The following is a 12797-nucleotide window of genomic DNA, read 5'->3' as shown; positions in this document are numbered from 1 at the left end:
CCCCTCCAGGTGCCAGCGGTAAATGCCGGGTTCTGTAGGCTCCCCTCCAAGGAAAGGGCTGTTGCTTTACTGTTAATGAATGACTAACTTGGGCCAGAGGGGAAATGACATCACCAGGGTGGAAAACCGATCTGCGTTGGGAAACTTTCTACCTGCTTTACATTTGTCACAATTATTTTGCACAATGCAGTCAGCATTTGCATAATTTTGAGGCGTGTCATTATCTCAATTGAAAATTGTTTTAATATGGCTGAATAATTCACAATGACATCAGCCAAAGTCCTAATGAAATATACAAGTATAATCATACAGCTAATTACCAGCCGTGTTAGCATTAAAAAACAAATCATGCATAATATCAGTCGATGTATATGCAGCTGAGGATTATAAATAGAGCCGTCTCCCTCCGCAAGCCCCCTAGAGTTTACTTTTAACTGGCAAGATTAATTTTCTCAGGTATGGCTCACACAGCAGCGACAAAACACACAGATCGCTACAATGCTTCGCTTTCAATTCCCCATGATGAATGATTAAAAAGAAATCGCAATTTGAAAAATGCCATCTATTCACCGTCAACAATTCTGAAAGAGGCAACCTTTGGAGAACATGGCTTTGAATCTTAAATCAGAATCCATTATTAAATTACACTAACAGAAATTAAAATTAGACCACGTGGGGTCAACTTGGGGGTCTTTAAAAATATTCCAGGTCCACTCCCTCTCCCCTCCTCACCAAAAAAAAAAAAAAAAAAAAGAGTGACCACAAAATATCTCATAAAACACAAAATAATTTCCTCCTGGGTTTAGTCAGAAGTCTATTAGGCACCAGCTCTTTTCTGGATATTTAATCCTTCCCTTTTCCAGATCACAGGCCATGCTGAAGTAATAAATTTGAAAAGCAAATAATAAGAAATCAGGGGGAGGGGGAGGAAGACAGCTGCGCAGGGAAGTTGGGTCGGGGGAGGGGCCCAGCGAGACCTTGGGAGGGGGGGAAAGAGCTCAACCTGTTGGTAGGTTGCCGGATTTTTCACAGTATTGCTAAACAACACCTTTGTAAAATTGCAGGCGGACGTCAGGAAATACGAACGTTTAAAACCCAAAGCTGGCGGGGGAGGGCGGCGGGGAGCGGGGCGGAGGGGTGGGGGGGTGCGGGGAGGTGGGCGGGGCTTATCTCGGAAAAGGCAGATTCGAGGGCGAGCGTTTTGCCCAACTCCGGTAATTAACCACCCTAGACCACCGAAGGGTAATCGGATCGCGGGGCCGGGCGGCGGGGAGTGGGCCGGCGACGCCCCCCAAGGACCGTCAAGTCCACGAGACCCCCCAGGAAATGTGCGAGGACGGGCGGCTCGGAGCCCCGACAGGGCTGCAATCGGGCACCCTTCCTCGCCACCCGGGGCTCGGGGACACCTTACCTCGAAAGCCCCCCCACCCCCGCGCGGCTGGCTGCCCTGCGGAGCCCCCCGAGTGACCACCCTGCCCTCGGCGGCGGTGGCCACACAAAGCGGGGCGCCCGGCCTCCCCGCCGCGCCGAGGGTACGACTCCCCGAAATAGTTCCCCCCCCACACACACACTCACATTCACACACACTCACACCCAGCCCAGGGCCCGCCACGCTGCCGGCCGCCGCCCCCCGACACCCCACCGGGAGGCCGCCCCGCCGCGCTGCCCCCTCACAGCACAGCGCCACACGCCCCGGCCGGCGCCGGGTGACAGCGGGCGCCCCTCGGCCGTCCTGAGGCGGGAGCGCGAGCAGCGTCCCCCGCGGCGGCCCGGGAACGTGCCGGGCGCCTCCCCGCCCTCCCCCGGAGCGCCGTCTGTGGGGGGCACGGCGAGGGCCGTGAGGGCGAGGGCCGTGAGGGCGAGGGCCGTGAGGGCGAGGGCCGTGAGGGCGAGGGCCGTGAGGGCGAGGGCCGTGAGGGGCGCGCACACCCACCCGGGCCGGCCGCCCGCGCCCCCTCGCCTGGCCCCCCGGCCGCCGCGCCCCCCCACGCGTCCCCGGTGCGTGGAGTAATTGAAAACTCCAACATCAAATGGCTTGTCGGGGGAGGAGGAGGAGGGGGGGGGGAGTGGGCGAGAGATAGTTGTTAATGCTTAACGTGTTTGTGCCGGTTACACGACCGCTTTGAAATCCGCCCGGGCAGATCTGCAAGTTATTTGAATGTATTATTCCAGTACCTGTCATTTATCACTTTATTCAACACGTCTTGGCCAACTCAATAGCTTTTGATCTCATTCTGCCTCCATTTCGTAATTTCCGCCCTCTTAAACATATCAAATACTTACTTTAAAAAAAAAAAAGACGTGAACAATATCGAAACCCACCGAAAGAAATCCACCCAGCCCCGATCGAGCCCGACACGAAGGTTAAAAATTTTCAAAAGGCGAAAAAAAAATTACAAAAAAAAAAGCGTGTGATGTTCAAACGGCAATAGCAGGAAAGCGAACGATCTCTCTCTCTCTCTCTCTCTCACACACACACACACACCCCTGAACAAAACCCTTCTCGAACAAGTTATTTGATCTTGACTAAAATCAGCAGTTGGATCCTCTTTGTAAAGCTGACAGCCAAACTCTGACAATGGCAAAATACTCCAAGCCCCAGCTAGTGGCGCTACCCCTTTAAAAAAGGAGTCGATCCTGCTCGCCTGCAGAAGTGAATACAGTATTTTCAAGCTTGCCCTGTAATAAGCATTACTAAGGCGGGGGGGGGATAATAAAGAAAGAAGAGAGGGAGAGATAGGTTTACCACCTCGCCATGGTCGCTATTTCTGCCCTGGGGAGTGTCTTCTGGGAGGAAATAAAGTTTAGAGCTGGATAAAAGTTGCCGGCTGGTCCTCTCTTCCCACAACAGCTGGAGCTCCGCTATGCAAATCGGATCCTTTGGCGTACATCTTACAAAGAAAAAGTCGCCAAGGGACAAAATTCTTGGTTTGCCTTCAAGGTGGAATTGAAAAGCCTTGTAGAAAATGTAAGGTCCGTGCAAGCCACACGGTGAGCCGACCCACTGCAGGGGGGGGGGGGAGAAAAAGCACCAAATAAATAATGTAGCCATCAGAGCACAAACATCTATTCCCAGACATATTACACTCAGACATCCACACACTTAATAAAACGAACCCACAGATACAACCCTGGGTGAAAAAATCATAGAGCCCACAAATTTTCTGTCTAAAAAAAAAAAAAAATTCCGGGGGGGGCCCCACCGCCTCCCCTCCCCACCACCCCATCTAAGGCGGTGAGATTACATTATGTATGTATGATCAGTGCAGGGATTAAAAAAAACAATAAAAATGATTTGGGTGGATGTAGAGGGTAAAAGTTTGGTGAAAAGTTTGTGGGGGCTGTGAGTGGGAGCAGGGGTGTGGGTGAGCTGGGGGGCTGGGGGGTGCCGGGGGTGCCGGGATCGGAGGAGCGGAGGAGAGCGAAATACCTGGAGTGAGTTGGGCTCCATCTCGACGTTCTGAATTGATTGAACTCAACATTCTCTCCAAACTTGTTGGCTTGAATGGATTGCATCAGGTCCTGGCAGGGAAAAACATTCTCTGCCTTCAGTCGGCGTAATGTCTCAATATAAAACTGAACTCTTGCCTCCTCTTCGGCACCAAAATGATTGGAAATGTGCCCTAATATTTCTCCGACGACTCAATTTTCAGCTCCTGTCAGAATTATGTGGCTTTCTTGCCAAATGTTGGGTGATCAAATTCGTAATCGGCAGAAAGGCTCAGTCCGATCTCGGCGGGAAGCGGATGGATCTAGGCAAAAAAAACCTACGGGAAGGTTTATAAAAATCAATTCCACCCGCAAATGGTGGGAATATGAGAATGCACTCTATCCAACAGCGCCTGTCTGGGTGGGTCGTCTTGTGGAATTTTGGGGGGAGACGAGGGCTGGCGAGCTCCGCAGTGCACCTGACAGGACCTGCTTGTATATGTCTAATATAAAGAACATTTCCTGCAGAGATTCGGGGCGCTGCTCCTCTTTCTAATGCTCCTTAGCAGATTTGCTGTTATTAGACATGTAGATTTGTTTGATAGTTAAATTACGCTTCCTCACTGCCATGTTTTCGAGAACTAATCTGTTAAATTATCTTTTGATGCCTATTTACATGGAAGGGAAAAGTGGGTTATCGATTATATAAACATATAAATATTAATGCATTTGTTCGCTTCGCAAAAAAAAAATACTCAGCAAAAAAAAAAAAAAAAGAACAGAAAGACAAGTGAGCAGTGAATACAACATCTCAGGATTTTGCAAACAATATTGAACGGACACCGACTGCATTTAGGGACCAGAACAATAAACGATGCATGATAAATCAATAAATGCGAGCAGCGAGTCTGCTTGGAATATGAATTCAGGCTTCCAGTTCTGCGTGTGCATTCTTTAATTTTGAAGTATATACACTAGTACGTGTTTACAATGCTGATGGACGCCAAGGGCGCTCTCAAATGATAATGTGTTTATATAACCCAGCGCTACAGGAATAATATACCGACTCCTACCCCACCCCCAACCCCTCCTCCGCCAAAAAAAGGGAGGGGAGCTTCCTCGATAATAGTTTGAAACTGAAAAAAAAAAAATCCATTTGCAAACTAGTTAAATACAACCAGAAATTAAGCTGTTGAAAACCGGGGGCATGAACCGTAAGACAATAAAGGCTTTAAATGTGTGTATTTATTGTTCTGGGGCCCTGGAGCATTGCGGGGTTTGCATGCACGGCTATTATGCAAACACAGAGAAACTTAAGAGCGACAGAACAAGGAACAGGCAGAGACTGCAAAGCCCTCACTAGCTCCGACCCAGCTGCCGGTCCTCGGCCAGGCTAGATTGCATTTTCGCAGTGTTGATGTAAAATGGTGTACTGGCTTCCCCCACGTTCCCCCACCTCCCTCGCCGATCTCCTCCCACTCCTTCTAGCACTCTTCCTCCGCCCCCCCCGGATATTATTATTATTATTATTATTATTATTATATTGGCAACGATCTTTCCAAAGTGGGTCTGGCAAGCTAAAAAAGTAAACATGTACTATATAGGAATAGGGTCTGTAGAGTATGACAGTTGAAACTTGATCTGTGATAAAATTACAGGATGTTGAAATTACTAGTAAGCTATTTTTAACGCTTTCGCAACGTTTCACCTCTAGTCACAGCATCTAGTCGAAACAGGATTACTTTAATGAAAATTATATTCACATGGCTGAAGTTAACACACCCGGCAGAGCACAAATGCCTCATATTCGGTGACTTAAGGTGGAAAGACCCTCTGTGTGTGTGTTTAAAGCCGTTTCATAACGTCTCCCTCCGCTGCGGTAGGAATTAGGGCACTTAACATTATCTAAACCACATTTTTGATTCAGAACATGGGGAAGTAATAAAAGGCAAGATGTATCTCGTTTCCATACACACAGAGATAAACGAAGGAAAATGGCAGATCTTCCAATTACAATAAGTAATAAACGCCCATGCCAAAGAGCCGAGATTCTGAAAGCTGTCAAAAAGTATTTTAATAATTTAAAGTAATATCGCAACTCTGCACCAGAGTGAAACAATTCAGTCTTCCATCTTTTGCATTAGCCAAATTATGACTTGCACATCACTCTTTAATTATCTTCCTTGAAATTTCATCTGATCTTCCTATTTTATAAACATGGGTTACGAAGAGAAATTACAGCTCTCTGGCGCCTCTCCCTCTCTCTCTTTAACTTTTATGGTGCATACTGCAGACATTTGATTAGAACAACCCATTCTGCTCATTTTTAACATATGAATGGACTTGACTGAAGGGTATTCTACATCCCCCCCCCTTCTTAAAAATACACAGACAATATATTCCTAAGGCTTCTGTTAGTCTATCTGCTTTAGGGTAAACGCATATATCCAGTTCAAGGAATTACATATTAAAAAAAAAAAAAACTTGAGTTGCAGTATTTTGACAAGATCTTATTTGAGATCCATTCTGAGTCAGTTTCCTGTATGACCAATGCAGCAGCTTTTATGCAGGAAACCTCAACAGAATGCCTGAGGGTGTCCCTCAATTGTATATTAAATCTCTCTCTTTAAAAAGACACAGCTCTTTACAACATCTAAGCAACTTCTGCTGTGTTTGGTGCTTAAGTCTCTAAGTGTCTGTAACAGGCTTCATCTAATTAGAAACTCAGTTTGTGTCTGCTAGGTAGGCACTGGAGCAGCCTGCACACCACCCAACCTCTTGGAAAGGATTTTTGATATATGCATGATTTCAGGGATTTAAATGTGAATTAAAAAATATATATGCAGTCTTGTTATCAGAATGAATGCTGAATTTCAAAACTGATTCGTGGGGGGTATCTTCCTGTCTTTTTACAGCATCTCGACCCCCGACTTCTATATGAACATAATACATCTAATAAATCAAATCTCAGGTCCAATACTATGAACAGCTTTTAAAATTACAGATCATAGTGGTGTTTATCCCACCTCTCCCCCACCCCATCCTCTATTTTACCTCTTCTTTAATGTGATGCTTGATAGGCACCTGTAAATTACTTGTATTGCAAATATCCATACAAAGAAAGTTTCAATTAAGATAAGGAGATTGTATTGAAACAGTTCTTTGAAGTAATGTAGTTAATAGCCTGTTTGATTTCTGCTTGTGAGAGAGTAATAACATGGATTCCAGGTTCCATCAATCACAGAGCAGATGTAAGACTTGAGCCACCGACACCCAGGGGGAATTGAGGCAAACTCCTGCAGTGCGGGGTCCCTGGGCTAATGTAAAGTAAATACTCATAAACAGATTGAATGTTGTAAGAAGACAATCCATTCAGGACAGTTATAATCATGCAAGCAACTGCTTTATTTATCTATCCATTTTAAAAAAAAAAAGCGTGTAGTTGGGGCTTGCTGTGCAGAAAAGGGGAGGGAGGCAGTATATGTTGTTACGATCCACTATTGCCAGGCTCTTTCTTGTGCCAGAAAACACACACACATACACATATAGTCACGTAATCTATATTCCTGCTGTTTCATTAGCCAAAAATCCAACTCCCTATTTTTAAGTTACCTGGCATATTTAAAAGGTAAAATAATTAAAAATTACGATCACTCCTCGAGGGATTGGGGAGGCAATAGACACATTATTCAGTGTCTGTGAATCATTTCGTGAAGGATCAAGAGGATTAAGTTAGTTGCAAAAACCAACAGTGACATGATTAGGTAGCTTGGGCTGTAATAAACAGGATCATGAAAAAAAAAAAAGTACAGTTTGAAGAAAGAAGGCGTCCATTTAGGAGACGCAGATCTCTCTGGTTCTCCCCTCCCCCAAATTGCAAAAAACAACTGAAGCATTTTTTGACCTTGGCTACAATAATACTTCATGTTTTAGCACTTTAGTCAGCATTTTATCTACTAATTGCTACACACTACCGCATGTGGCTCGAATCTGCCACTGCAGCTTTCTTTCATCGGTGAGCGAATGGCTTGATAAAGACTGGGAATTCAACCTGGCGGTTTTTGCTTTCCTACTGCCTCTCCGCGACCCCTCCCCCCTTCTTTTTTTTTTTTTTTTTTCTCATCTTCCAGTTAGAAGCAGCTAATTTTTCCAGAAAATACGACATGGATCAGAACACGGCTGGTGAACGGACCTCCAATCTCCTTCACCAGTTAAAACTCGGGCCACTCTCGGAGAACGGGAGGCAAAAGAGAGGAGGGAGAGAGGCAGCAGAGAACTAGAGGGGCCACGCGGGGGCTGGGGGGCTTGGTGGTGGTGGCGGGGGGTCCTGTCCTCTTGCTGCACCTGATGCTAGGTGATTCTGATCACTGGTCCCTTGGCTAGTCCTCCACAGGTTGGAACTCAGTGGGGCTCCGAGCTGTCCACCTAGGAGCCTCGAGTTAGGGGCGCTCTCCCCTGTTGCTTGATCAAGTTGTGGGGATCAAAGGGGTCGCCCTAGAGACGACAGATCGATTCGTGGATTAAACAGCGAGCGCTGTCTGAGGGTCAGCCAAAGTCTAGCCCCATCGTGCTCCACGCCAGGCGCCATCATGAGCGGTGGGGGTGGGTGGCGTTATTAATAAGATAGCCTCCAGCAGAGCAGGCTCGCCAAGTCTTAGTGCAACAAGTCTATTGGTTTGAAAGAGGATAAACCGGGTTACACGGGTCATTGCTTTCTAGGAGACCTCTAGTGGCCAAAGGTTGAGCTACATCTTAAATTTGGGGATCTGGCTGTCTGTCTCGGGGCTGAGGTGGGGGTGGGGCTCCGGCTCTGGGCTGGGCAGTAAAGGCTGGTAGCTTTAGAAGCGCGGTGTTGGGTATAGATTTCCCATGGGCTTGGAGCCAGAAAAGGGTCATATGATACCCCTTGTAAGGCACTTTAAGCCCCAACGTTCTCTTCCTTCAGGACAGAAGGAAACCTCCTATCTTATCTTGATTGTCTTCCCAAGTCTAAAATTAATCAAGTATTCTGGTGGAGGAAGTTGGATTAAATATGCCCAGGCTATTTACAGTTACAAAAGCAATGTTAAGTCCGTCTCATTTTTCTAATTTGTAAATTTAAGTCAAGGCCTCCTCCTTACCTCAGTCACCAATAAACCCAAACACGCCTTAATATTTTTTTAAAGATTTATTTATTTATTTATTTGTTTATATTGCAAAGTCAGATATACAGAGAGGAGCAAACACAAAAAGGAAGATCTTTCTTCTGATGATTCAATTCAACAATGGCCGGAGCTGTACTGATCTGAAGCCAGGAGCCAGGAGCCTCTTCCCAAGTTTCCCATGCAGGTGCAGGGTTCCAAGGCTTTGAGCTGTCATTGACTGCTTTCCCAGTCTGCACGCAGGGATCTGGAAGGGAAGTGGGGCTGCCAGGATTAGAATTGGCACACATTCAAGGTGAGGACTTTAGCTGCTAGGTCACCAGGATGGGGCCCTAGATTTATTTATTTTTATTGGAAAAGTAGATTTACAGAAAGAGGAGAGACAGAAAGATCTTTTGTCTGCAGCTTCACTCCCCAAGTGGCCGCACTGGCTGGAGCTGAGCCAATCCGAAGCCAGGAGCCAGGAGCTTCTTCCAGGTTGGGCCATCCTATACAGCTTTCCCAGTCCACAAACAGAAAGCTGGATGGGAAGTGGAACAGCTGGGGCACAAACCAGCACCAATTTGAGATCCCGGTGCATGCAAGGCAAGATCTTTAGCTACTAGGCTACTGTGCCAGGCCCATGTCCTTTATTTATTTTATTTTTTTTTTAACAACTCCTTGCCTTTAAATGTCCTTGACATTTATGGGTCATTTAGTTCAGAAATAATTTCCACTTCCAGAAAAAAAATTTCACACGCTGCAGGGATGTGTGTATCTATGACTGTAGGTCCTGTTGCCTCTTCCTGAACGCCACGGTAGTCCATCTCCAATGGCAGAGCACTCGAGAAGGGAGATGGTGAACAGCCCCCTGCTCTTCAAACTCATTGGTGATCCACCTAGGCATAAATAATGTGATCAAGCTAACTCCCAATACAGCATTAGAGATATTGCTGGCAACAGCCACCTGAAGCTATACTAAAAATAGACATCTCAGCCATCTGAGGTTATTAAAACATCTTGCCATACCTGATTTAAAAAAAAAGTACCAGAAGTAGAGACCCAGCTCTACTAGGGGACTGTACGTTGCCTACTAAAATTTCTCTGTGTGGTTTCCAAAGGAAGTTGATGATGCCTTGTCTGTGGCGATTTACAACTCACAGTTCCTTGACAGGCATCACATAAGTTGTTATTTAGCAGTGGAGTGGATAGGGTGGAGAAGTCATGAGATGGAAAGTCCGGGGAACCATTCTTCACCCAAGACATTCTGGGTCTCAGGATTCATGACCATCATTATCTACGGGACTGCAACTCTAATTGTGGCTGTGTCAGAATTTCTCAGATCATTATGGGAAAGTTACCCAGACTAGCCATCTGCCTAGTGGCAGCCCCCTTCGGGGGTCGTGGACCAAGCCCATGGATGTGCCAGCAAGTTCTTTGGCTGCTTCCACTAACATTTTGCTGTATCACAGGCTGATAATTTTATGACTTGTTATTGCAGGTTGAAATATGTAAATGTGGCAATTCACTAAGGGTGTAGAAAGATCTGCATACTTCGGAAGAAAATCAAACCAACAAGAATAGCGAGATTGTTTCAGTCCAATCTTCAGGGATCCTTAGTCAAAAATCAAGTTCAATGGGCCTGCCACAAAGCTCTGGGGTGCATGGGAGGGGCTTATGCACTGCCATCCCCAGGGGATGCTGGAACTAGTTCCTGTTAACTCCCCAGAGTTGATTGTGACATTTTCAGGAATTTTTGCAAGCTGGTTCTTAAACACACCCATCATTAGACACTAAATTATATGAGCTCATAATTAAGTAAATTATACTTAAAAGTGAAGGCAGTGCAGTCTCAAAAACTGAATTTGCAAACTGTTTTACCTTTATCTGTGCTTTTCAAGTTATTTATGTTGTTTATATTCTTGTGGTCAAAATACTGCCTAAGTTACTGTGCTACTGCAGATGTCAAAATTGTATATCCTTTGATATCACACTGGTAGCTTGAAATTAGCCATGGTAGAAGTACAGAGAATATGGAATTCAGTACCCTTGACAAACCAGGGTTTGATTTAGCTGAATTGTTTAGATTTCAGAAAGTGATAGAAATGATGGTATTGCAGGCTCTTGTTGGCCTGACTGGGCCATGAGGTGCCCACATATTTAATCAGACATTGTTCTGGATGCACCTGTGAGAGTTCTTGGGGATAAGGCTAACATTTGACTGGGTAGACTTCTGAGTCAAGCAGACACCCTTCCTGGGACAGACGGACCTCACCCAGCCAGTCCAAGGCCTGAATGGAATAGAAAAGATGAGAGTGTGCACCCCCTGCCTGAGACCTTGAGATGGGATACTACCCTCAGATGGGAGCTGCTGACTGGCTGGGCTTGCGTGCCTCCAGACTTGGACGGGACCCGTCCCTCTGCTTGGGTCTCCAGTCTAACAACTTCACTTTTGAGACTTCCCAGCCTCCTATCATTTAATCATCTGAGCCAATTTATCTTGCTTTCCTTTCTCTGTTTACACACACACACACACACATATACACACCTCATTGGTTGTGCTTCTCTGAAGAACCCTAATACACAGATTAAATTTTAAAATGTTTCTAAGTCTATAGCCAATTGTATTTTGAAGAGCACAAAATTTTTTGAGGAAATATTTGAAAGCTATTATCTGATATCAGCAAAAAAATTACACATTTGATTGCTGAAAGACTGACGCTCTGGGGTCTATCTTTGTTTTTTTCACTTTTGTCTTACTCCTTAATGTTAATGAAAATACTGATCAATATTCAAATTGGAGCTACATTCATTTACTAGTTACAGTTATAGATTAGTTTCATATATAAGAGTTCAGCAAACAGTAACGAGCCATCTATGGGAATAAGTTGGCTGTATGGTATTTACAATGCAGAATTGTCTATTTTATTATCATTTGTACATTTACGCTACATTTGCAATGAGTCAGCAATATGGGTTAGAAACTTATTCATATGCATGTGCATAAGCACAACTAGATCTAAATATAAACATAAAAAGGATCTTCAAGAAGTTCATGGAAAAATGGTCTTTTTTTTTCTTTTAAGGATTGATTTATTTTTATTCGAAAGTCACATATACAGAGAGGAGGAGAGACAGAGAGGAAGATTTTCCATCAGCTGATTCACTCCCCAAGTGGTTGCAGCAGCTGGAAGCTGAGCCAATGTGAAGCCAACTGCTTTTCCAGACCACAAGCAGGGAGCAGGATGGAAAGTGAGCCCGCCAGAATTAGAACTGACACCCCCACAGGATCTCGGCATGTGCAAGGCGAGGACTTTACCAACTAGGCTACCACGCCAGGCCCAGAAAATATATTATCTTTTAATTTCATTTTCTCATGAACTTTTGGAAGTACTCTTTTATGTTGTCCTACATTTTTAAACCTAGTGATGCCTACACATTCACACACACACACACACACACACATTTTTTTGGGAGGTAACTAGTTGTTACATATTCAGAAGAATGCTATTGCATGAAGACTAGAAAATGTAACTCAAACTTCCAGAACAGAGATTAGTGAACTACAACTCATCACTCTTTTTCTGACCAAAAATGTGTTTTGTATTTTTAAAGGGCTAAGAAATAATATTTTTGCTACATATAAAAATAAATGAAATTCAATTTTCACTGTTCTGTTCACAAATAAACTTCATTAGGACGTAGCCATGGTTCTTCATTTATAGCTTGTCTATGGCTACTACTGTGACACAGTAGCCATTGGTTCTAGAAATCCTTCCTTCGCAAATAGAGAATGGAATACCCAACATGGTGAGGGCTTTACATCCTTGACTTGGGGTCAAAGAAAAATCCCATGCCATCGTAAAAATGAGAATAGAGTGGCAGATGTTTCACCACTTGCTTGTGTTCCAATCATTCAATGACAGTGGCTTTCTTCCTCACTACTTGTCCTAAAGCACTGTATAATTTTGTTGGGCATTGTTAAATATTTATTGAGTTTTCTTGTCCAATGTGGTTCAGTTACCGTGTGTCTGTGTGGGTGATGGGACCCTTCAGGATTAAAGATACTATATAAATAGAGGATTATTTTATTGCTTGTTACTGCAGGTTGAAACGTGTAAATGCAGTAATTCACTATTGCTGTATCAGTGCAGATCTTTGGGAAACTAGCATGCATTATCCTGCCACTTGAATCTGATGCCATTTACATCTCTTTTTTTTAAAAAAAAAAAAAAACACCCAATCAAT

General features: G+C 44.7%; 1 protein-coding gene across 3 annotated transcripts in view; it reads right to left on the bottom strand.

Moving 5' to 3' along the window:
- ARID5B (AT-rich interaction domain 5B) overlaps nt 1–3540 on the bottom strand; it is a 172316-nt gene extending 168776 nt beyond the window's left edge. For 2 of the 3 annotated variants that reach the window (XM_040975819.1, XM_040975821.1), the window contains exons 1-2: nt 3431–3539; nt 2750–3004 (exon numbers count right to left, since the gene is read on the bottom strand). In XM_040975819.1, the coding sequence (XP_040831753.1) occupies nt 2750–3004; nt 3431–3451 (276 nt within the window). In that variant the 5' untranslated portion in view covers nt 3452–3539. Of the gene's footprint in view, nt 1–2749; nt 3005–3430 lie in introns of all 3 variants that reach the window. The other variant, XM_040975820.1, reaches the window with a different exon arrangement.
- Between the last annotated feature and the right edge of the window lie 9257 nt (nt 3541–12797).

The sequence above is a fragment of the Ochotona curzoniae genome, unplaced genomic scaffold (assembly GCF_017591425.1).
Source record: "Ochotona curzoniae isolate NIBS_2020 unplaced genomic scaffold, NIBS_Ocur_1.0 contig_2692, whole genome shotgun sequence".
Lineage (NCBI taxonomy): Eukaryota > Metazoa > Chordata > Mammalia > Lagomorpha > Ochotonidae > Ochotona > Ochotona curzoniae.
Note: the sequence above shows the minus strand (reverse complement) of the source record. Positions and strands in the feature narration are given on the sequence as shown.